Source organism: Danio rerio, chromosome 15 (genome assembly GCF_052040795.2).
Source record: "Danio rerio strain M-AB ecotype USA chromosome 15, GRCz13ab, whole genome shotgun sequence".
In the NCBI taxonomy this organism is placed as follows: domain Eukaryota; kingdom Metazoa; phylum Chordata; class Actinopteri; order Cypriniformes; family Danionidae; genus Danio; species Danio rerio.
In genome coordinates, this window is record NC_141035.1 from 679,173 (window position 1) to 705,130 (window position 25,958).

The 25,958-nt window shown below is 38.2% G+C and overlaps 3 protein-coding genes across 9 annotated transcripts; all 3 read right to left on the reverse strand.

Annotated features, from left to right (window-relative positions):
• Positions 1–881: 881 nt before the first annotated feature.
• Positions 882–18,171, reverse strand: LOC137487710 (gastrula zinc finger protein XlCGF57.1-like). Of its 3 annotated transcripts, none has more exon segments than NM_001441704.1 (3): positions 882–2,584; positions 17,643–17,780; positions 18,128–18,171. In NM_001441704.1, coding segments are annotated over 2 exon segments (1,035 nt in total). In that variant the 5' UTR covers positions 17,761–17,780; positions 18,128–18,171; the 3' UTR covers positions 882–1,667.
• On the reverse strand, positions 5,021–11,423 carry cabz01033180.1. 5 transcript variants are annotated; one of them, XR_015508229.1, is made up of 4 exons: positions 11,365–11,423; positions 10,880–11,017; positions 6,315–7,388; positions 5,021–6,134 (listed from the first exon to the last, which is right to left on the reverse strand). XR_015508229.1 is itself a non-coding variant. In XM_087282313.1 (3 exons), the coding sequence occupies exons 2-3, from the start codon at positions 10,995–10,997 to the stop codon at positions 6,583–6,585; spliced, it is 924 nt and encodes a 307-aa protein (XP_087138439.1). In that variant the 5' UTR covers positions 10,998–11,017; positions 11,365–11,420; the 3' UTR covers positions 5,021–6,582.
• Positions 18,172–19,956: 1,785 nt separating the features above from the next.
• LOC101883622 (uncharacterized) lies at positions 19,957–25,857 on the reverse strand. Its single transcript, XM_087283675.1, has 3 exons — positions 25,802–25,857; positions 25,284–25,454; positions 19,957–21,524 (listed from the first exon to the last, which is right to left on the reverse strand). The coding sequence occupies exons 2-3, from the start codon at positions 25,438–25,440 to the stop codon at positions 20,938–20,940; spliced, it is 744 nt and encodes a 247-aa protein (XP_087139801.1). The 5' UTR covers positions 25,441–25,454; positions 25,802–25,857; the 3' UTR covers positions 19,957–20,937.
• Positions 25,858–25,958: the final 101 nt, after the last annotated feature.

Consider the following 25,958-nt stretch of genomic DNA (forward strand, 5'->3'; position numbering starts at 1 on the left):
TATTGATCGTACATCGTACAGATTTCGAAATTATCGTACATTAGGATTTTTCTCATTATTGATCGTAAATCGTACAGATTTCGAAATTATCGTACAAATATGATAATTATCATACATCTGGCAACACTGTATTCGACTGTCACTCAAGGTATTGTTAGGGATTATAGATCGGCAAATTTAGAGGTTTTTATTTTAGCATTTATTTTCAAGCATGAAGGTAAAACAAGAACATGGTAACGGATATATTAAAACATGTGCTTGTTTGTTGTAAGAATTTGTATTAATGACCAAAAAATAATAATATTGGGATCTCCTTACATCCGGGTGCAGAGATTCTGTCATTGTGGCTGGTGTATTCTGGGAAATTTTCTTTCCACTTGGTTTCGAGTGTGGTCCTGAAAATCTTCATACAGAGTGGTATTTACCTTTTACCCTTAGCCCTACGCTTTCAAGCTAAAGAGAATTGGGACACCCCTATTCCTTGATGTGAATGTGCAAAACAAGGGGTAGGGGTAAGAGGAAGGGTTTCGTTACTGCAGAATAGTTCAGTAAACAGACAGAAGAAACGCCCGCATGTGTTTAGCACTTTTCCTTATCGCAAGCACAACAGTAATCTGCTAGTGTTTGCTTTGGCTTTTTCGGGGTTACTTATTGTGACACTCCGATTACAACAGAGAAATGCTGGGAAATCTGTAGACTGATGGCATTTCATGCTGTTCAGCCCTATAATCTTATAATGTGAGCCAGATCAGCTGATTATTCATTACTCTAGACATTACGCTAGAGAATCATTCAAACACTTTCTGCTGTTTTCTGCTGTTCTGACGTCAGCTGCAGATGTGAATGAACAGGCGAAGAAAATAGTTCCTCATACAAAAGGGTTTATAGACTCTAGTTTTATTTTCTTTTTTTTGAATACACAATTATGCCGTCAAACTGTTGAATAAACGATATATCACACAAGTGGCAGAGGCCAAAACCCAGAGAAGTCGACGGTGCTTTTAAACACTGTTAACATAGGGCTTGCTTTTGGCACAGTACAGTTTTCAATGGCATTTGTAGATGTAACTACAAACTGTGGATTTGACAAAAGTTTGTCGCAGTAGTCCTGAGCCCACACAATCAATAATCATGTGACGTCTATGATGCACAATGTCTTCATGAAGCTGCATAACACATTACAAATGTTTCTGTAATTGTCTACTGAGAGTTTTCTACAGGTGGCAGTTTCTCCATGTATGCCCGTCTCTTTTTTCTGACAGAAAACTCTAGATAAGTAGATTAATTCAGCGCTACCTTTTCTTGAAATGGCACCTTATCGTGTTGTAGGGGTTTTAGTGCCTGAATGATGTTAGAAGCTATGTTGTCTGGGATTAAACGCCTCTGCTATTGTCTCCCAAGCCAAAGTGGTCATAGGTAACAGGTCTAAGTGTGGTTCAAACCCCTCTTATGAGTACAACAAAATTGAGGACCAATATGGCTCAAACGGGACAATCACCCTGGAGCCAGGCCTGGGTTTGGGGCTCACATGTGAACGATTTTAGGACTTTCCTCTGGTGTGAGTTACTACATGATTTCTGTATATGAAACTCAACACTAATTACTTTCTCCTACCAATTTCAGGCTGTTGTCTATTATGAAGCATCACGTGGGAATCAAAAAGTGGTTTATATCTGAAACTCTGTCCCCTTAGCAGACTCTCGACTGTGAACCTTCATATGCTCAATAAGGTTTTGTTTCCAAGTGAAGCTCTTCCCACACTGAGGGCAACTGTGCGGCTTTACTCCAGAGTGGATCTTCAAATGGTCTGTAAGGCTTTGCTTCCAAGTGAAGCTCTTTCCACAGTATTGACAGCTGTACAGCTTTTCTCCAGTGTGAACATTCATGTGTTTTTTAAGGTTTTGTTTCCAAGTGAAACTCTTTCCACACTGTTGGCAAACGTAAGGCCTTTCTTTAGTGTGATTTCTCATGTGACTTTTATAGGATTGTTTCCAAGTGAAACTTTTTCCACATTGTTGACAACTGTGAGGCTTTTCTCCAGTGTGAATCCTCATGTGCTCGGCAAGGTATTGTTTCCAAGTGAAACTCTTTCCACACTGATGGCAAGTGTGAGGTTTTGCTCCAGTGTGTACGATCATGTGGTTTTTAAGGTTTAGTTTACACGTGAAGCTCTTTTCACAGTACAGGCAGGTGTAAGGCTTTTCTCCAGCGTGAATTCTCATGTGGTTTGTAAAGGATTCTTTACGAGTGAAACTTTTTCCACAGTGTTGGCAGGTGTAGGGCTTTTCTCCAGTGTGAACCTTCATGTGGTTTTTATGATATTGTCTAGAAGTGAAACTCTTTCCACACTGTTGGCAAGCGTAAGGCTTTTCTCCAGTGTGAATCCTCATGTGGTTTGTAAAGGATTGTTTCCTAGTGAAACTCTTTCCACACTCATGGCAGGTGTTAGATTCGGTCATCTGTGCTGTTCTGTCTGAGGAGGTTTTTCTCTGTTCTGATTCTTCTTCAGATATTTTCTCATGTTGATCCTCCTCTTCAGTCTCATTCTGATCTTGACTCTCCTCTTTGAGTGGCATAAGATCTTCTGTGGAGAAAAAAGACAAATACTTGGGTGTAAATCAGATAACGACATACCATTCTCTCAATAGAAGTAGATACAAGATTTGTATGTATTTTGGTAAAATGTTGCCGTGTCCATTGTACTGTACTATGCTGTGGATAACACTTTCCATGAACCCTATATACAGGTCCTTTTCAAAAAGTGCATATTATGAAAAAGTTCATTATTTTCTGTAATGTACTGATAAACATTAGACTTTCATATATTTTAGATTCATTACACACAACTGAAGTTGTTCAAAGCCTTTTATTGTTTTAATTTTGATGATTTTGGCATACAGCTCATGAAAACCCAAAGTTCCAATCTCAAAAAATTTGCATATTTCATCCGACCAATAAAAGAAGTGTTTTTAATAGAAAAAAGTCAAACTTTAAATAAATAAAACTACAATGCAAAAGATCAGAAACGTATCACATGAAAGAAGATCATGCAAAAATGTTTTATCAGCATTAATGACTTGTGGAGGCAAAACCTGGTGTATTAACAACAACCTTACGATATGTTTGTTATATACGTTTTAAAAATGCATGTTATTTGTTGTTTTAATACAGTATATCTGTGTATTCACAGTGCAATGTAGTTTAGACTAGAGTATATATACAGTTAACTTGAGTATTATTCATCCCCCTGTGATTTTTTTTCTTGTTTAAATATTTCCCAAATGATGTTGAATAGAGCAAGGAAATGTTCACAGTATGTCTGATAATGTTTTTTCTTCTGGAGAAAGTCTTATTTGTTTTATTTCGGCTAAAATAAAAGCAGTTTTTAATATTTAAACACCATTTAAGGTCAATATTATTAGCCCCTTTAAGATATATATTTCGATAGTCTTCAGAACAAACCATCGTTATACAATAGCTTGTCTAATTACCCTAACCTGCCTAGTTACCCTAATTACCCTAGTGAAGCCTTTACATGTCACTTTAAGCTGTATAGAAGTGTCTTGAAGAATATCTAGTCTAATAGTATTTACTGTCATCATGACAAAGAGAAAATAAATCAGTTTTCAGAGAGTTATTAACACTGTTATATTTAGAAATGTGTTGGAGAAATCGGCTTTCCGTTACACAGAAATTGGGAAAAAAATAAACAAGGGGGTTAATAAATCTGACTTCAACTGTAAACACCAGTCTCTCAGATGCAATAAACTCAGCAGGTTCAGAAACAGGTTTGTTACCAGAACTCTGTGATTTAGGTGCAAGATAAAAATGAAGCATCCAAACAGATTAACGTTAAGAAAATAAATGAGTTACGTTACTTCATCTTTCCTAAAATGTTTCACTCTCAAAATACAAACCAGTATCAGTGCTCAGATCTGCCTGGCACTTTAGCTCTGATCAGTTCATCATGTGTAAAAGTCGAATCGTCTCCTAAACAGTGTTGATGGTAGTACTTTATGTTGATGGTCTATTAGAGTATTAGTAAACTGTCTGCTTCATATCTGCTGATACTGCTCCTTCAACAGATAATTAACTGACTATAAGAAACTCTGCAAGTACATGTCAACTTACACCAACCCTAATCTAACAGTCTACTGATAATCTAATGAGAATGAGTTGGCATGTAGATGCAGTGTAACTTACATTCAACATGCAGACCATCAAAATAAAGTGTGACTGTGTTTAATCACACAAGTTGGTCGTCTGTGCAAAGTTCTCTTCAGCGGATGTTAAATATGATGAATATGATGTCAGATAAAGCAGTTTACTGAGAAATATTGATCAGTGTCGAGCTGCAGACCTGAATGAGGATCAAATGTTGAGCTTTAAGGATGAAAACCAACCTGTTTGTTCCTCAGGATCTTCATGTTTGACTCTGAAAGCTTCTTCAGTCTCTTCATGTTTCACTGTGAATGTTTCTTCAATCTTGATGTCTTCACTCTCCTCTTTAATAAACGCCATCTTTATAATAATCTGCTGTTCTGTGGGTTTGGACAAGATGAAGAGCATCATTAACAGAGGAAAATGACTCAATCTCTGGCTTTGTCTCAGTTTAAAATAAAAGTCTCTTGTCCTCATCTCTGTTCTCCAGAGACTGATTTGGTGTTGATGATGAACTGATTTATGATATAAAGACAGAAAATAAACGCAGCTTTACTGTTATTCAGATGTGGAAGAGTCAGAATAACGTTCATTAACGCTTAATAAAACATTACATTCATCAATATATTCAAGAATAATGGCGTTACAGTATAAATCATTCAGCAGCTGTAATCTTGCCTTAACAGGAAACATTTATATAATCGATAAAATGATTATAAACACAAACCTTTCTCGAGTAGATTCACAACAAACAGGAGCGCGGCGCCGCCTGATGACGTCACTGACACGCGAGATAAAAGTCCCGTGTCTAAAATCACAACACACGCCACTGATTTGCTGGAAAAATAACCACTTAAAATGAAGAGTGCAAAATCCTCTTTTATTATTGAATACAAAAATAATAACATCACTGCATTGAAGAGAAAATACAATAACAAAAAAGTATTAAAGAGAAGAACAAAAAAACTTTACAAAGCCTCAATCGTTAAGAAAAAAGGTTATCACAAGCTTTAAGAAACTCATTTCCTTCTAATTATTTGTAGATACGTTTAAGACATTCATAAGCTTATATTTTCTGCTTAGAGCATGTGCTCATGACATCATGATTTCAACACAGAATCGATTCAGGATTGTTAGGGAATCTAACCTCAGTTATTTTCTCCCACCTGTAATATACATCACGTCAACATGTACAACATGTAAATCAGTGGAGCTTGATGCGTCATCCACGTCTGGTGTGAACGCAGCATTACACATTGCTCACTCACAAGAGAGAGGGTCCTCTGGCTTTTGCTGAAGATTTACTGCTGATCACGTCACTGTTTAGCAGTAAACGTCCAGCAAAGGCCGGAGGACTCTCGCATTAATGCGAATTACACACAATAACTAAATATGACCTGAAGAAACCCAGGCAATATCAGTCTATGGGAAATCAATGGTCCTGAATCTGATCAGTTGATTCCAAACTTGAATTAAGTTGGAGCAAGGTTATTTTACTGAATAAAAACATAATCTAAAACTATTAGTCCAAAAAAATTTACGCTAACTTAAAAGAAAAATCACATTAAATGAAGAAACTAAATTAAGAACAGTCAATGAAACTAGTCTACAGTAAAAAGTATTGAAATAAAAACTAAATAAAGCAACTATTAGGGACAAGCAGCCCAGCGGCCACATCCTAAACAAGCTACAGAGCAACAGGAAATTCTGTAACCTTTTGGCAGCATGCTCTGAGCCAAATTTGGTGGAAATTGGGCTAACGATCTGTGGAGAGTTCAAATGGCAGACCTAAAACATGCTGTCATTATCTTTACAGCCTCAGATGTAGTTTGGCATCATGCTAACATATTTGTCGGTGCAGTAAACAAAAACCAGCACGGTGACGATGATCTGGGTCACATTTGATCTACCCGTCTTTGCTCCTAAAGGAGTAGACCAGGGGTGTCCAAACTCGGTCCTGGAGGGCCGGTGTCCTGCAAAGTTTAGTTCCAACCTCAATCACACACACCTAATCAAGCTCTTACTAGGCTTTCTAGAAACATCCTTGTAGGTGTGTTGAAGCAAGTTGGAGCTAAAATCTGCAGGACACCGGCCCTCCAGAACCAAGTTTGGACACCCCTGGACTAGACCTTTCTTGGTTGCTGCATTTGTACCAAATCATAATTAAAGTCACCTGTCACATCACATCCTTTAACGAATTTACCTGATTACAACTTTTCCTGCCACAACTGTTTAAACAAAGTGTTTATTTAAAAAAAAAAAAAAAGAAACATAAAAATCACGAGGAACATGTTATATAGTGTTTGTTGTGTTGTCTGCAACGAAATGCAAGTCAAAAGTAAATTTGTAAATCACTACTTTGTCTCGGGTATCAAATAAGTCTGACTACAATTTGTGCCACTAACAATAATCGTGTGACGTCTATGATGCACATCGACTGTGAACCTTCATATGCTCAATAAGGTTTTGTTTCCAAATGAAGCTCTTCCCACACTGATGGCAACTGTGCGGCTTTACTCCAGAGTGGATCTTCAAATGGTCTGTAAGGCTTTGCTTCCAAGTGAAACTCTTTCCACAGTATTGACAGCTGTACAGCTTTTCTCCAGTGTGAGCATTCATGTGGTTTTTAAGGTTTTGTTTCCAAATGAAACTCTTCCCACACTGTTGGCAAACGTAAGGCCTTTCTTTAGTGTGATTTCTCATATGATTTTTATAAGATTGTTTCCAAGTGAAACATTTTCCACACTGTTGACAACTGTGAGGCTTTTCTCCAGTGTGGATCCTCATGTGCTGTGTAAGGTATTGTTTCCAAGTGAAACTCTTTCCACACTGATGGCAAGTGTGAGGTTTTCCCCCAGTGTGAACCTCCATGTGGTTTGTAAGGCTTTGTTTACTAATGAAACTCTTTTCACAGTACAGGCAGGCGTGGGGCTTTTCTCCAGTGTGAATCATCATATGCATCGTAAGGTTTTGTTTCCAAGTGAAACTCTTTCCACACTGACTGCAAGTGTAGGGTTTTGCTCCAGTATGAACTCTCATGTGTTTTGTAAAGGATTGTTTCCTAGTGAAACTCTTTCCACACTCATGGCATGTATTAGATTCGGTCATCTGTGCTGTTCTTTCTGAAGAGGTTTTTCTCTGTTCTCGTTCTTCAGGTATTTTCTTATGTTGGTGTTTCTCTTCAATTTCATTCTGATCTTGACTTTCCTTTTTGAGTGGCATCAGGTCTACAGTGGGGAAAAACGAGAAATACAAGGGTGTAAATCAGATAATAACATACCGTTTTTCAATTAAAGTAGATTTGTATGTATTTTGGTCAAATGTTGCCGTATCCATTGTACTGTACTACGCTGTGGGTAACACTTTGCATGAAGCCTTTATAAAATGCTTATGTGGAGTTACAAATTTATAAAATCTCAGTTAAAACCTAATAGTATACAACTACAAATGTTATTCACATTGTTTTACATTTTGAAGTAAAGACGAAGGCATTCTAAGAAAGACCAGGAGCCTCATGTATCAACGCTGCGTACACACAAAAACTTTGCGTACACCAGGTTTCACGCTCAGAATCGCTCACAATTGGATTTACTAACGATGAACTGAACGTGGGAATGTGCGCAGCTCCACGCCAGCTTCATGGCAGGCGTACACACATTTTTTGTGTGTGTGTGTTTTATTTCCATTGGCGACTCCTAGAGGCAGTTGTGTTAAATTCCTCTCTACTAAGTGTCTGAGCCTTGCAATGGCAGCTGTATGAGACGGGTTCATCTAGCAGGTATATAAGGTTTCCATACCATACAGTTGACCAGCCAAACATTAAAGCACAATTTGCAGCGGTCGCCTGTTTTCCCAATGTAATCTGAGCGATCTACCGCACAGACATTGCTATAAAGACACTATCTGAAGATGAATTTGCATGCGTGAATCAGAAACATTTCCATTCAATAGATGTGCAAATAAAATATGATGCACAAACTTATTGATGATTCCTACTTGTCTTTCTCGTGATAAATAGTAGGCAAAATCTGATATGTAGCGGGGGAAAAAATAAGAAAGAGTTCATCAGACGCTGGATTCGAACCGAGTTCATCCTCGAACGTCTTACGAGCTGCGCCACTGATACTGTTTTGGGTACTGCAACATTTTACACCTATTAATCACACTATTTCTCTTTTAACTCCACAGTGCGATGTTCAGACCCAACTGTGTTAACTGCATCAGCTAAACTCTCCCACTCTATTTTTTTTCTTTTGTTGTTAATTCCGGAGAACAAACTTGCAAATAACATCATTTTCTCCGGTCTACCTCTGAAAGCAGCACCTCCAGTTCACATTCTGTTCAAAGTTTCTTATTTTGCTTGCTTTTGACATTACTTTTGCGTTGGGTTTTGCCAAAGTAGAGTCATTAGCATATTCATACGGGGGAGGAGGCAGGGAGGGGTTTTGCGCTCGTGCATGTTGCGCTCAGTTTCACATTCATTCGGATGTACAAAAGAATATGCGTGAGATTCAGCATACGCAGTGTTTCATACATCTGAAATTTTTTCTGCGTACGCACATTTACAGCTTTGTGCGTACGCAATGTTTTAGTATGATTTCCACGCAAGTCTTAGTACATGAGGCCCCAGGTCTGGCAGCCCAAGTGTCTGAGACATTACCCTATTAACTATTTGTACTTCCTGACCATTGAGCAGGTTCCCAATGACAGCACATTTGTCCCTCTGAAGTTCAGGGCAATACTGCCAGGCTGACTGGATTAGCAGCACCAATACATTTGAATTAGTACTGTTAGGCTGATGAGATCAGGGCTGAGAAAGTTTGACTCCTGTACATCTAATGCATGCTTTATTTAGATTTGTCTCCACCTCTATGTACCATAGACCCCTAAAATAAAGAGAATATTGTGCAACACTGCACTAGAAAGACTTCTGGATGACTGCAACAAATATCAAGTTCTCAATAAAGAATCCAGTTCAACCAGAGTCTCCTGGGCTTCGCTTATGAGTTTACAACCATTTTGGTGCCTTGGCACCAGGACAGACCCACCCGATTTATACTTCAAGCTCATTGACTCCCAATTAAACATCATATACATTTTTAAATCCAACTGACAACCTACAAAGCCCTGAATGGCTTGGCTCCCCATTATTTGAATGAGCTCCTGGAGTATTACAGCCCCTCACGTCCACTATGCTCAAAATTGACTTTAGGCAGTAGATCCTTCCCATTCATATCTGACATCTAAACTTTAGAACAGCCTTCTTATAAGCGTTGAGGAGGCAGACACACTCTGTGAGTGTAAATCTAAGCTAGAGGCACAACTTTTAGCTTTAGCATTCACATAAAACACAAACACATAACTTTGGAAATCCAAATTCTCTAAAGCACAGGTGCTCAATCCTGTTGCTGGAGATCTGCCTTGCTGAGTTCAGCTCCAGCCCTGATCATATTGCAAAATTAAGTGAGAGCAAACATCTATCAAACGGAGCAATGGAACAGAGAAGCAAATGGTTTACAATGATGGAGATTGGTTTAAGGGCGCCGGCTGCTGGACATGACTGAATTAAAGCTGATTAATACCTCTGCGTCAAGAGTACGCATATGCTACGGCGCAGCCTAAATGTGTACGCATAGCCGTGGCTGTCGGTGTTGCTGACGCGCACCTCTCAAAAATTGTAAGTACGTCGCAATGACGATATATTACTATTATTTTTTATTTTTTAATATTTATATACATTTTCTTAATCACAAAATTGTCTGCAACTTACTGGGAATTACCACCACAAAATCAGTCATTTTTAATCGCAAAAAATTACTATATATATATATATATATTTTTTTTTTTTTTTTAACTAAGGGGTTTGTAGACTGTTGTCTTCATTTAACAAATATTTTCGAAAGTAATTATACTGGGTGATTAATAAATAAAACTATAATGCAAAAGATCAGAAATTTATCACATGAAAGAAGATCATTCAAAAATGTTTTATCAGCATTAATGACGTGTGGAGGCAAATACTGGTGTATAAACACACAAGTGAAGAGTCCATTTGAGGTTCTTAAACCTTACAATATGTTTGTGTTGTATATGTTTTAAAATTGCATAAACTAGTATTAGTTGTTTTAATACAGTACATCTGTGTATTCACCGTGCAATGCAGCTAAGACTAGGGTGTAACATACACCACAGTCTCTCAGATGTAATAAACTCAGCAGGATCTCTAACAAACCAGTATCAGTGCTTAGTTCTGCCTGGCACTTCAGGGCTGATCGGTTCATCATGTGTAAAAGTTGAACAGTCTCCTAAACAGTGTTGATGGTAGTACTTTATGTTGATGGTCTATTAGAATATTAGTAAACTGTCTGCTTCATATCTGCTGATTTTGCTCCTTCAACAGATATTTCACTGACTATAAGAAACTCTGCAAGTACATGTCAACTTACACCAACCCCAACCTTACAGTCTACTGATAATCTAATGAGAATGAGTTGGCATGTAGATGCAGTGTAACTTACATTCAACATGCAGACCATCAAAATAAAGTGTGACAGTGTTTAATCACACAAGTTGGTCGTCTGTGCAAAGTTCTCTTCAGCGGATGTTAAATATGATTAATATGATGTCAGATAAAGCAGTTTACTGAGAAATATTGATCAGTGTAGAGCTGCAGATCTGAATGAGGATCAAATGTTGAGCTTTGAGGATGAAAACCAACCTGTTTGTTCCTCAGGATCTTCATGTTTGACTCTGAAAGCTTCTTCAGTCTCTTCATGTTTGACTGTGAATGTTTCTTCAATCTTGATGTCTTCACTCTCCTCTTTAATAAACGCCATCTTTATAATAATCTGCTGTTCTGTGGGTTTGGACAAGATGAAGAGCATCATTAACAGAGGAAAATGACTCAATCTCTGGCTTTGTCTCAGTTTAAAATAAAAGTCTCTTGTCCTCATCTCTGTTCTCCAGAGACTGATTTGGTGTTGATGATGAACTGATTTAGGATATAAAGACAGAAAATAAACGCAGCTTTACTGTTATTCAGATGTGGAAGAGTCAGAATAACGTTCATTAACGCTTAATAAAACATTACATTCATCAATATATTCAATAATAATGGCGTCACTGAATAAATCATTCAACAGCTGTAATCTTGCCTGAACGGGAAACATTTATATAATCGATAAAATGATTATAAACACAAACCTTTCTCGAGTAGATTCACAACAAACAGGAGTGCGGCGCCACCTGATGACGTCACTGACACGCGAGATAAAAGTCCCGTGTCTAAAAATCACTAAATACAAGCCACTGATTTGCTGAAAAGATTAATAACCACTTAAAATAAAGGGTGCAAAATTCTGAAAAATTAACAATGTATCAAATATATATATTTTATAATTCTTTTGTATCTCTGTATTAAAATGCTAATTTAATATAAAAATATTATATACAAGTATCAAGTATTCAAAATGAGCATAAAATATACTGATAAAACATTTTGTGTGTGTGTGTGCATATATATATATATATATATATATATATATATATATATATATATATATATATATATATATATATATATATAAAAATATAAATAAATGCCCGCATGAGTTTTCACTGGCATTTGTGGATGTAACTACAAATTGTGGTACTTGACAAAGGTTTGCCAAAACAGTCTAGGGCCCATGCGGTGATAAGGCCTACAGTTGAATGAGGATTCCTGATGCAGCGCCCCCTGAGGGATCGGCGATCACAGTTGTTCAGCTTAGGCTTGCGCCCTTGTCCTTTACGCACTGAAATTTCTCCAGATTCCTCTTTTAATGATGTTCTGCACTGTTGAAGGTGAAATATCCACATGTCTTCCTCTCTTTCACTGAGGAACTTTGTGATTAAACATTTCAATAACTTGACTGGCCAAACTAGCAATCCTCGGCCCATCTTTGCTCCTAAAGGGCTAGACCTTTCTTGGATGCTGCTCTTGTACTAAATCATATTTACACTCACCTGTTGACATCACCTGTTTCAAATCACATCATAACTAGTTTACCTGATTACTGCCCTAACCTGCTCCTGTCACAGCTGTTTCTGAAGTCTGTCGCAGAAACCAAAACTGGGAAAATCATGAGGAACACATTAAATAACATTTTTTGTTTTGTCTACAATGAAATACAAGTCAAAGTAAATTCGTAAATCACTTTCTTTTTTATTTGTGTTTTCCATACTGTGCCAATCTTTTTCTGATTTGGGGTTGTAGATAAAATCTTGATGCGTCTCGAGTAACAAATATGTCAGACTACATTTTGCACCACAATCAATAATCATGTGACGTCTATGATGCACAATGTCATCATGAAGCTGCATAACAAATCACAAATGTTTCTGGAATTGTCTACCGAGAGTTTTCTACAGGTGTCTGTTTCTGTCTGTATCTATTGTCTGAATGAAAACTCTAGATAAGTAGATTAATTCAGCGCTACCTCACCTTGAAATGGCACCTTATCGTGTTGTAGGGGTTTTAGTGCCTGAATGATGTTAGAAGCGGTGTTGTCTGGGATTAAATGCCTCTGCTATTGTCTGCCAAGCCAAAGTGGTCCTAGGTAACAGGTCTAAGGGTGTTTTCACACCTGCCTTATTTAGTTGGATTGAATCGCACTAGAGTTTGTTTCCCTTTTGGTGCGGTTGGTTTGGGCAGGTGAGAATGCAGCAATCGTACTCGAGTGCGCACCAAAAGCGGACCAAATAAGCGTATCGAGACCTGCTTGAAGAGGTGCTCTCGGTATGCTTTCAAACGAACCCTGGAGCGGTTCGTTTGCGGTGAGAATATGATGCGTACTGAAACAGGTCCACTGCAAAAAGTACTGCGCCTTTTGGACTAATCCAGCTGCCGTAGGCCGATGCGCTGTGCATTATGGGATATGGAGGAAAAATATTTGTTGACATGCTTTACCAACAGAGAGAGAAAAAGAGAGAGGGATAAACATTAGCTGATGGATCGTTGGTAATATTTCCGCAAGATGACCATGTCGCAGTTTAGCTAAATTAATTCACGCCTCCTCCTGAAGTGACGAGTGATGCACTAAACACTGTTTTCCAGCCGCGGCTGCGCTACATTCTCGTAATGTATAGTTTGTCTAAAGCAGGGATACTATCAGCCAGCGCAGTCGCCCCTCCAGAGTAAAAGGTTTTGTTTACTTGCGGGAGTTCATTGGCATTTTCCCGCACGTGAATTCTGACCAATCAATAAGCAGTTTAGGAACTATGTTCAACAACATCTGGCCAATGAGAGATGTGGATTTTGTCAGATGACTGCATTTTGGTTTGTTTCAACTGGTTCAGACCAAAGCCAGCAGTGTGGTGTGAAAACAACCCAAAGACGGCAGAAGATGCAACAATGTGTCATTTATTACCCTTGATCCGGACCAAATGAAGCGAACTACAGATGTGAAAGCACCCTAAGTGTAGTTAAAAAACCACTTACAGCCTAATTGAAGACCAGTATGATGCAAACGGGGCCCCATGCTGGAGCCAGGCCAGAGTTAGGGCTCGAATGTGAATGATTTTAGGACTTTCCTCTGGTGTGAGTTATTACATGATTCCTGTATATGAAACTCAACACTGATGACTGAAAGATTTACTTTATACTCACAATTTCAAAACACATACCAGCTTATCTCCAGTGTGAATCTCTGCACGTTAAGTCCTTGCCACACAATCGACAGGTGTTTTATATATTATGAAGCATAACATGGGACTCAAAGGACTGTTTATATCTGAAACTCTGTCCTCTTAGCAGACTCTCGACTGTGAACCTTCATATGCTCAATAAGGGTTTTTTTCCAAGTGAAGCTCTTCCCACACTGAGGGCAACCGTGAAGCTTTTCTCCAGTGTGAATCCTTATATGCTCCGTAAGGTTTTGTCTCCGGGTGAAACTCTTTCCACACTCAAGGCAAGTGTAGGGCTTTACTCCAGTGTGAACCTTCATGTGGTTTTTAAGGTTTTGTTTGCATATGAAACTCTTTCCACAGTGTTGACAAGTGTACGGCCTTTCTCCAGTGTGATTTCTTATGTGGTTTGTAAACGTTTGTTTCCGAGTGTAACTCTTTCCACAGTGTTGGCAGGTGTAAAGCTTTTCCTCAGTGTGAATCCTCATGTGGTTTGTAAAGGATTGTTTCCTAGTGAAACTCTTTCCACACTGAGGGCAGGTATTAGATTCGGTCATCTGAGCTGTTGTTTCTGAAGACGTTCTTCTCTGTTCTGGTTCCTCTTCAGATATTTCCTCATATTGATCCTCCTCTTCAATCTCATCCTGATCTTGACTCTCCTCTTTGAGTTGCATCAGGTCTACAGTGGAGAATAAAGACGAATACATGGGTGTAAATCAGATAATAGCATTTTGGTAAAATGTTGCCGTATCCATTGTACTGTACTGTGAGTAACACTTTGCATGACGCCTACATACACAATGCTTTTGTAGAATTAAATCGATAAACTCTAGATTAAAATGCAATAGTATACACCTGAAAATGTTATACGCATTGTTTTCCATTTTGAAGTAAAGACAAAGACACTCTAAGAAAGATCAGGATTAATAAACGAGAAGACAGTGGGTGTACTGCGAGCTGATTGGATGTAGTAAAGTAGGCGTGTCATTCAGGAAGATAGGGAAAAGGGTTTGGGGAGAGTTATTACAGCCTAACAGACTCCTCCTCCTCACCATATCTGATGTAAAAACTGACAGCTGATTATGTGCGTTAGCCACGCCCAACTCCTCCTATCAGACCTGATCTGAGAATTTATCTGAACACAAACAGGAAGTGTTATTGCAGACGAGGGCAAACTATTTGTTATTTTCTTAATGACATGCACAGATAAATTGTTTATCGCAAAACTAGCACTGAGAGCTAACCAGATCAATATGGTCAGTTTTGAGTTCATCTGTACGCAGCATTTTATCTCCTTTGCTTGTGGTTAAAGGTTTATTGAGCTTTTTTTTTCTTATTTGTATAATTTACATGATTATATTAACTTGCTCCCCAGCCGAGCACAAATAAGATCAGTGTATTGTTTGTTCACTGGATTTTCATTTCAGAAACAGATATTGAAAAAGAAAAACAAGACGTTTTTTATTTACGTTTTAAAATTTAAAAACCAATATTGAAGTTTGAGGCGTTTTTTGATTTTGAATTTTAAAACGAAAATAAAAAAAATGGCTCATTTTTCTTTTTCATGGTGAAAAACGGAAAAGCAAATTTCAAAAATGATTTTTTATTTCGAATAAAAACAATAAAATCACCAGAAAAGAAAAATGAATAAAGACTTGTTTTTTTTAATATTCTGAAACCAGATCGTCCAACTCATTTATGGTGATGTAATGCTGACCTGCTAGCTTACTATACACGTGTATTTTCACTTAACACTGTAATAAAAGGTATTTTCTTGTGATAACAGGATTTTGTTAAGACATATTTTCCTCAGTAAGATGACATTTCTCATATAAGGGCCGGTTTTAGGCTATATATTTATTTTTTGTTTGCATGTTTTAAATGAAACAACCTTTATTTTGACAATACATGCAAGCTATTCATTATTTCATATAGCCATCTGCAAATTGCAGCAGAGTTCATTCATTCATTCATTCATTTTCTTGTCAGCTTAGTCCCTTTATTAATCCGGGGTCGCCACAGCGGAATGAACCGCCAACTTATCCAGCAACTTTTTATGCAGCGGATGCCCTTCCAGCCGCAACCCATCTCTGGGAAACATCCACACACACATTCACACACACACACACACACTACGGACAATTTTAGTCTACCCAATTCACCTGTACCGCATGTCTTTGAACTGTGGGGGAAACCGGAGCACCCGGAGGAAACCCACACGAAGGCAGGGAGAACATGCAAACTCCACACAGAAACGCCAACTGAGCCGAGGTTCGAACCAGCGACCTTCTTGCTGTGAGGCGAACGTGCTACCCACTGCGCCACTGCCTCGTCCATTGCAGCAGATTTTCAATACATAAATTGAAATTATGGCGACGCGGTGGTGCAGTAGGTAGTGCTTTCGCCTTACAGCAAGAAGGTTGCTAGTATAGCGATATAGGTATATATATATATATATATATATATAAAACACAAATAGATGAGCAATAATTCCTAATGAATGTCCAATGTTACTGTCACTCCTGAAGTGGAACTGATTTTAACAATAAACTTTTTTTTTGGAAAACTGTTCTGCCATGCAAATAATGCATATCTCGTCAATTATGTTGTTCCTTATAACCGGCTTTAATGAGGAAAATATGTATTAACAAAATCTCATTATCACAAGAAAATGCCTCTTATAACATTATTAAGTGGGAAATAATAACTGCCTACAGTAGGCTAACCTGTGTGTGGCAGCAGCGTGAATGAGTCGGTCTATCTGGTTTTGGAATATAAAACAAGCCTTTATTCATTTTTGTGTCTAGTGACTTTATTTTTTGTGATTCTAAAAAAAAAAAAGAAAAGAAAATGAAAATCAAATGATTTTTGAATTTTGCTTTTCCATTTTTCACCATGAAAAAGAAAAGCTTTATTTTTGTTTTAATAATCAAAAGCGAATGTCAAAAAATGCACTGTATTTCAATATTTGTTTTTTACTTTTAAAACAAAAATAAAAACTGGCAAAGCAGTGGCGCAGTAGGTAGTGCTGTTGCCTCACAGCAAGAAGGTCGCTGGTTCGAGCATCGGCTCAGTTGGTGTTTCTGTGTGGAGTTTGCATGTTCTCCCTGTGTTCGCGTGGGTTTCCTCCAGGTGCTCCGGTTTCCCCCACAGTCCAAACACATGCGGTACAGGTGAATTGGGTAGGCTAAATTGACCGTAGTGTATAAGTGTGTGTGTGGATGTTTCCCAGAGATGGGTTGCAGGCTGGAAGGGCATGCGCTGCGTAAAAACTTGCTGGATGACTTGGCAGTTCATTCTGCTGTGGCAACCCCAGATTAATAAAGAGACTAAGCCGACAAGAAAATGAATGAATAATAAAAATGGCTCGTTTTTTAATATCCATTTCTAAAATTAAATTCAATGAGCAAAAGATACACTGACCAAACGGCTTGATACGCTCTGGGTTTGATGAAGTTTCCATTTAAGTTTAAGAAGTGTCACATTCGAGGAGCATCCACTGTATCTGCACTGGTTAGACGCGAAGAGCGAAACTCGTGCACACAGTCAAGCTTTAATGTATCTGCACTAAATCTATTCTTAACCAATCTCCTGGCAGTCTTTGTCTAAACTCAGTTATCAGTGAATAAAAGCTAAGTTTATGTTTACTCTCTGACTTGAGATGTCTAAATTAGCAATTTGCGCCAAGTTCTCTTCAGCGGATGTTAAATATGATGAATATGATGTCAGATAAAGCAGTTTACTGAGAAATATTGATCAGTGTAGAGCTGCAGATCTGAATGAGGATCAAATGTTGAGCTTTGAGGATGAAAACCAACCTGTTTGTTCCTCAGGATCTTCATGTTTGACTCTGAAAGCTTCTTCAGTCTCTTCATGTTTGACTGTGAATGTTTCTTCAATCTTGATGTCTTCACTCTCCTCTTTAATAAACGCCATCTTTATAATAATCTGCTGTTCTGTGGGTTTGGACAAGATGAAGAGCATCATTAACAGAGGAAAATGACTCAATCTCTGGCTTTGTCTCAGTTTAAAATAAAAGTCTCTTGTCCTCATCTCTGTTCTCCAGAGACTGATTTGGTGTTGATGATGAACTGATTTATGATATAAAGACAGAAAATAAACGCAGCTTTACTGTTATTCAGATGTGGAAGAGGCAGAATAACGTTCATTAACGCTTAATAAAACATTACATTCATCAATATATTCAATAATAATGGCGTTACTGTATAAATCATTCAACAGCTGTAATCTTGCCTGAACGGGACACATTTATATAATCGATAAAATGATTATAAACACAAACCTTTCTCGAGTAGATTCACAACAAACAGGAGCGCGGCGCCGCCTGATGACGTCACTGACAAGCCGAGATAAAAGTCCCGTGTCTAAAATCACAACACACGCCACTGATTGCTGGAAAAATTAATAACTATTAAGAGCGTGTGAGATTCTGGCTTGTGATTTATACTATTATTATTATGTTTTAGATATTATGTTTAAATATTAAAATATTAATATCCAGAGGTATGCATTTCTACATTTGTTGATCAGCAAATCACTTATTTTTAAAAGGTACACATAACACAAATAGTTATTCCTTAATCATTAATTTTCTTTTTCGTTTATTAATCTGGGGTCACCACAGTGGAATGAACCGCCAACTTTTACACAGCTAATGCTTTTCCAGCTGCAACCCATCACTGGGAAAATTATTTCATAATATTAAATGTAATTTTTAAATAAATTTGTAAGCTGTCATTTTAATGGAGAACATGGAAGTTAAATAGAGTTTGTGTTCATGTTCATGTAAATAACATATCCTGTATTCCACTATTTAATAGAGCTGGGAGTCTTTAGGGACTTCATGACCCGATTCCAAAACAATTCCTAACCTACATTTTCCTTTTTCTTCTGTTGTACAGTTTCATCTTCACATTTTAACCAGAATTAGAGTTTCTATGCTTTTGCTGAATCATTGGAATATCTGCATGACAGTACGCACACCATTAAAAAATTATATATACAGTTGAAGTCAGAACTGTTAGCCCCCTCTTTCTTAATATTTCGCAAATGATGTTTAATAGAGCAAGGAAATGTTCACAGTGTGTCTGATAATATTTTTTCTTCTGGAGAAAGTCTTATTTGTTTTATTTCAGCTAGAATAAAAGCAGTTTTAATTTTTTTAAACACCATTTTAAGGTCAATATTATTAGCCCCTTTAAGATACATGTTTCGATAGTCTCCAGAACAAACCATCGTTATACAATGACTTGCCTAATTACCCTAATCTGCCTAGTTACCCTAATTACCCTAGTGAAGCCTTTACATGTCACTGTAAGCTGTATAGAAGTGTCTTGAAGAATATCTAGTCTAATATTATTTACTGTCATCATGACAAAGAGAAAATAAATCAGTTATTAGAGATGAGTTAATAACACTGTTATGATTAGAAATGTGTTGAAGAAATCTGCTCTTCGTTAAACAGAAATTGGTTAAAAAATAAACAGGGGGCTTATAATTCTGACTTCAACTATATATATATATATATATATATATATATATATATATATATATATATATATATATATATATATATATATATATATAGTTGGACTCATAATTATTAGCCCCCTGAAATATATGCCCCCGTTAATTTGTCCCCCAATTTCTGTTTTAACTTTTCCCATCAGAAGGGTGGATTCAGCGGGAATTTCATGCCCAAAATGTAATGAAAAGTAAAAAAAAAAAAAAAAAGCATCAAATAATATTTGGATCGTGCAGTATCTTACAATATATCTTATTTATTCATAAGGTTTTAACTGTATTTGTTCATCTATCAGGCTACAGTAAAAACTGAACTGCACTGTTCCAGTTACTCTGACCATTTATGTGAAGCTGCTTTGACACAATCTACATTGTAAAAGCGCTATACAAATAAAGCTGAATTGAATTGAATAGGTAGGCTTTAACGTACAGCAAAGTAGAAAGAGCTCATGCTGATAAAATAATCCCCCAAACAGCTGCCAAAATTGACCAAAAACAATACATTTTATTCTGTCATTAACTATATATATATATATATATATATATATATATATATATATATATATATATTCATCACAATGGAAAATATTTTTGTTTTTAGAATATTTATTAGTGATACATGCAATGATTACAGAATAACCAAAAATAGGCAAAGAATGGCAATCCCTGATTTTTAAAATCACTTTCAACAACTGCAGAAAGAGACTGAAAGGGCAGAAGCACAGCATCATCTGGCAGAGGAACAACTGACTGACCAAACTGCAGCAAACCAAGGCCAGACTTGACATCCGCCTCCTAAAGGCTTTGCTCAGACAAGCTGCTCTCTCCACATCAGATGAGGAAGTCTGAAATTACTGTGGAGTTTTTGACATTAAGTCTTTTTTTTAATTCATCTATATTTGATGCTTGTTGTAAATATCTTCACTGTCCAGTGTTTGTGTTGTAGGCCTCAGATGAGCGGGCTGCTGGAAGAGGATGGGCTGGGGATTTCACTTGTTTTTAGTTTTTTAAATGTGTGTGTGTGTTTTCATTTCAAATAAAAATAAAGTTATGCTGACCCCACACTGGCTATTCTATGTGTTGCTCTTTACATATCTATAGTCCTACATTGTGATTTCCTATCCTGTTTGAGCACTTGTTATCTAGATTTAGTGATCCTGAAAAGTTCATATCCTGATCAGATTGATCCAATCCCATATTGCTTTGAATAACTGGCTTAAAAAGTAAGCTGGATTACGTGATCACGGGTCACAAAAAACATTACTAAATCTGGATCAATTGAATCCGGATTAAACCTTTTGAAAAACCGAGCCCAGACTCAATTATTGGCGTCTGCATTGTTAAGTTACTTCAAGCATCTCATGGGAATCAAGTAATTGTTCATAAGGGCTGGTGTCCCTGCAGTTTAGCTCCACCTTCCCTCAACACACCTGCTTGGAAGTTTCAAGTGTACCTAGTCAGACCTTACTTACTAGTAAGACCTAGGCTCGTTCAGCTGTGTTGGATTAGGGTTGACGATAAACTCTGCAGGACACCGGCCCTCCAGTAACAAGTGTGTTGACCCCTGTCTTAAACTCTTTCCACACTCTTATCAGGAGCAAGGCTTGTTTTAGTGTGACATAACTCATGTCTTCTATGGTTCCCCTTAATGGAGAAGCTCTTTCCGCAGTGTTGACATGTGTACGGCTTTTCTCCGGTGTGAACCTTCATGTGTTCTGTAAGTTTATTTTTCTTTATGAAGCTCTTTCCACACTGTTGGCAGTTGTGAGGCTTTTCTCCAGTGTGAATCATCACATGCTCTCTAAGGTTTTGTTTCCAAGTGAAACTCTTTCCACACTGTTGGCAGACGTAAGGTTTTCGTCCAGTGTGAATCCTCATGTGGTGCCTAAAGTTTTGTTCCCAAGCGAAACTCTTTTCGCAATGTTGACAATCGTAAAACCGTTCTCCAGTGTGAAGCCTCATGTGGTCTGTAACGATCTTTTTCCGCGTGAAACTTTTCCCGCAGAGATGGCAGGTGTAGGGTTTAGCTTTCTGGGCTCTTTTTCCATGAGGAGGGGGTGTTCGACTGTTCCGATTCAAGTCACGACATCCTTCATAAAGATCCTTCTCTTCTACTTCATTCTGATCTTGACTCTCCTCTTTGAATGGCATCGGGTCTTTGATGGAAAAAGCAGACAAAACCACATAGATGATAAAATTAATAGCACAGCTAAATTTTCCACTAAAATAATACTATATTGTTGATTACTGAAGTCGATGCATTTTAAAAACAAAAACTGGACTATGCTGCGAGTTAAACTTTCTTGTAACCTTAATGCTTCATATAAGATATTCTTGATACTTTAGGATGCATCCGAAGACCACTAACTGCACGTTCACACTGAAAGCGGCGAGAGCGTCAAAGTAGCCGGAAGTCATTCATTTTCATTGTGATCTGGCAGCAATAAGCGGCGAGGAGCAGCGCGGCGCGTCTTTGCCGGTATGGGCGTTGAGGAGAGTTGAAATTGAGTCAACTTTAAGGTAATAAGCTATGACACGGTTCAGCGGCAAGCAACCAGAATGTGGAAGTCCACCGTAGAGGTCTGCATTCCCGCGGCTGTCCCACAGGCGCCACGGGACCCGACAAGATTTCTGCGGTGCGGGAATAAATTTCCGAATAAATCGCGGGATCGGTCGGAAACGGGTATAATTTGGGACGGAAGCGGGCTGTCTAGCAATATCGCGGATATTGCTATGCGAATGAGAGAGAGAGAAAGAGAGCTTTGCCTATGTGTGTGCTTGTTGCTTGTGTGTGTGTATGTTAGTGCGCGCGCGAATGAGAGAGAGAGAGAGAGAGAGAGAGAGAGAGAGAGAGAGAGAGAGAGAGAGAGAGAGAGAGAGAGATTTCCCAGATAGCAAAATACACTCGGGCTAGTTCCGGCTAGATTCTCGCCTGCCGGAGACTTACCACTTCGGCTGCCGGACTCGGGCCGGATGCTGTTGTGGACTCACTGTCCGATTCCGGCCCAGATCAATCGGCCCAGATGCGGCGGCCGTAAGCGAGCTGACGCTGCTGCATCCGTGCCGGAATCGGCCCGAGAGTAATGTGCGCTGCGGCCCGGAGCTGGCGCGACTCAGTATTTATATACCTTTATATAAAACCTTTTGGTATTACATTGGTACTTGATACATGGTATTACAACCCTTTGAGTTGATATAACAGCAAACGCCTGTGTGTCTGCTTGGTGCTTGTGTGTGTGTTAGTGCGCGCGCGCGTGCGTATGAGAGAGAGAGCTTTGTCTGTGTGTGTGTGCTTGGTGCTGTGTGTGTGTTTATACAGACAGCTTGGCTGTCTGGACTGTATAGCTGGGGGATTTTCGGTTTTGTTCTCCCCCCGCTCTTTAACGGGATCGGGCGCGGCGGCCAGAAAACGGGGCGGGTCGGGCAGCGGGACAACAAATTCTTAATATAAGCAGGAGCGGTCGGGTTCGGGCTAAAACCTGGCGGGAGCGGGATTCAAAATTTAGTCCCGCGCAGATCTCTAGTCCACCGCTTGAGTGCAAATGAATGATTCACTCCATGAGTCAAACAAAAGATCTGTTCAAAATGAACGAATCGTTCAAGAACGACCCATCACTGATGCAACATGGAGGAACATGCAGTGCTGGTGTTGCGCCTGCAGCTGTCACAGCGGTTTATCACAAACCTTTTATCCATCATTTCTTCCGCAACTGACAGCAAGAATGAACGTAGAAGCCTTGTCAAATTGACAAGCAGCACCTGAATGTGTTCACAAGAATAAAAACGCAAAAATGGGAGGAATTTATAGCGCATTTCGTAAGTGAAACCACCTAATAAACACTGATTAGCAGTTCAGTATTTATAACACGACGGTCTCTTCTTTACATTTACATTATAACACATTGAGCTCTGCGTTCTGCTCTGTTATAATGACTGTTTACATTTATATGCTTAACCAGCATTTCATCACAGCACTCAATTTCATTACTTCTCATATCTATAGTCTATTCGTTTTCATCTCTTTATTTAATATTTAGTAAAACAAGTTTAGTCAAAACAAAAGAAAAAGTGTAGGATTTTTTACATGGAGTGAAAGACTTCACTTTAGATATCTTTGATATGAGCACTGTTTAATAATTGTGCACAATACATGTAAACGTGTAACTAAAACAACACATACAGCGCATTTAATTGTTGTTTATAAATCACACAACTGCGGTATACAGGATTACTTAAAACAACACTGTAATTGTGACATTAAATACTGTTTCACATTTACATTTATTCTAGTTAAATATTTTGTGTTGTGTTACTATTAAAGTGTTTTGCTTTTTTTTTTTGGCTCGGACAATGCAGCCGTTTTCTACGGTTCTGTTTACTTTGTCATGTGCACAACAGCACAATAGAGCTGAGTATAGTGTGAAGCAAGAAAAAAAAAAACCTGTACTGTATTTATTTATCAAAGAGTTTGTGCAGCTGTTATTTTATGTGCAGCTGCTTATTTGTAAACAGGGAGGAAACCCCTTTGTTTGAATTATTTTTTTTTTGCTCAAAAACTGTTTAATAAAGTTTTAATAAAGGTTTTAACTCTCTAGTAATCATTTATGGGAAAATACCGGATATCCATTGTATACCGTCATTCCTCCTAAAAATACTGAGATATAATTTTTTGCCTATATCGCCCAGCCCTACAATGTAATTTCCAGTGTAGTCATACAGTGACGTTTCTGAGACATAATAACCCCTTTCACACATACAGACCTTTCCGGAAAATTACCAGCAATTTTCCGGAAAGGTCTGTATGTGTGAACAGGTCCTTTTTGAAAATACCAGTAAATTCGTTCTGGCTATTTTCCGGAAAGAGAAGTTGTAACATTACCGGCAATTTGCGCTGTGTGAACGCAGAAGGAAGATTGACGTAATAAGCTCGTGCACGTCTGGAACGTGCTGACGTGAGACACCTGCTTTAGCCAATCACAACAGTCAGACGCATTTACGTCCGCGCGGTTTATGAGAATAAAAGCCTTTAAATATTTTTCCAGACACATTTAGCTGCTAGAAGTTAGTCAGATCACGTTTATATGTTCTTCTTAATGCCAACTGTATAAATAATCATCGATGAGATGCTTATGACAAGCCGTTGTTTGTTTACCTTCAAGCTTTGCGTGTGCCTGCGAAACAGCCTGTGAGCACCTGCACAGGCACATATTATGAACATCTCGACATGCGAAAGTGATCCTGCGAAAGTTGTTCACAATATTGATCATCCACAGAGTTTGTAATTTAGTCAAATGTTTACAAATACAAGCGCAGCCGTTTACAGCTCATTTCTGGTGAATGATGTCAGAATTTACCGGTATTTTGGAATGGATGTGTGAATGCTCTTTTCCGGAAAATTTCCGTAACGTCCTCGCCTGTGTGAACAGCGCTTTTTTGAATATACCGGTAAAGTCATTCCGGAAATTTTCCGGACATTTACCGGTATCACTGTGTGAAAGGGGCTAATGAACAATCTCAGACAAGTTCACTGTCATTAAAGCTCTGTGATGGTCATTTAAGCACAAGATAAGAACTAACGGTCAAATTTAATTGTTTAACTTTCTAAGAAAGAAGCAGCGGGTATTAGAGAATAACTAGTTAGTTAATATTTCAACAAAGTAACGAGTGGCGTTAATGTCTGAAGTAAATCTTTCACACTCCACAGAAAATACAAACCAGGATCAGTTCATCATGTGTACAAGTTGAACAGTCTCCTAAACAGTGTTTAATTACAGGCAGGTCTGTGCAAAGATCTCTTTAGCGGATGTTAAACATGATTAATACCAGATAAAGCAGTTTACTGAGAAATATTGATCAGTGTCGAGCTGCAGATCTGAATGAGGATCAAATGTTGAGCTTTGAGGATGAAAACCAACCTGTGTGTTCCTCAGGGTCTTCTTTTTTGACTGTAACTGTTTCTTCAATCTCTTCATGTTTCACTCTCAATATATCTTCAATGTCTTCCTGTTTGACTGTGAATGTTTCTTCAATCTTGATGTCTTCACTCTCCTCTTTAATAAACGCCATCTTCATAATAATCTGCTGTTCTGTGGGTTTGGACAAGATGAAGAGCATCATTAACAGAGGAAAATGACTCAATCTCTGGCTTTGTCTCAGTTTAAAATAAAAGTCTCTTGTCCTCATCTCTGTTCTCCAGAGACTGATTTGGTGTTGATGATGAACTGATTTATGATATAAAGACAGAAAATAAACGCAGCTTTACTGTTATTCAGATGTGGAAGAGTCAGAATAACGTTCATTAACGCTTAATAAAACATTACATTCATCAATATATTCACTAATAATGGCGTTACTGTATAAATCATTCAACAGCTGTAATCTTGCCTGAACGGGACACATTTATATAATCGATAAAATGATTATAAACACAAACCTTTCTCGAGTAGATTCACAACAAACAGGAGCGCGGCGCTGCCTGATGACGTCACTGACACGCGAGATAAAAGTCCCGTGTCTAAAAATCACAGAACACACGCCACTGATTTGCTGGAAAGATTAATAACTAAAAATAAAGAGTGCGAAATTCTGAC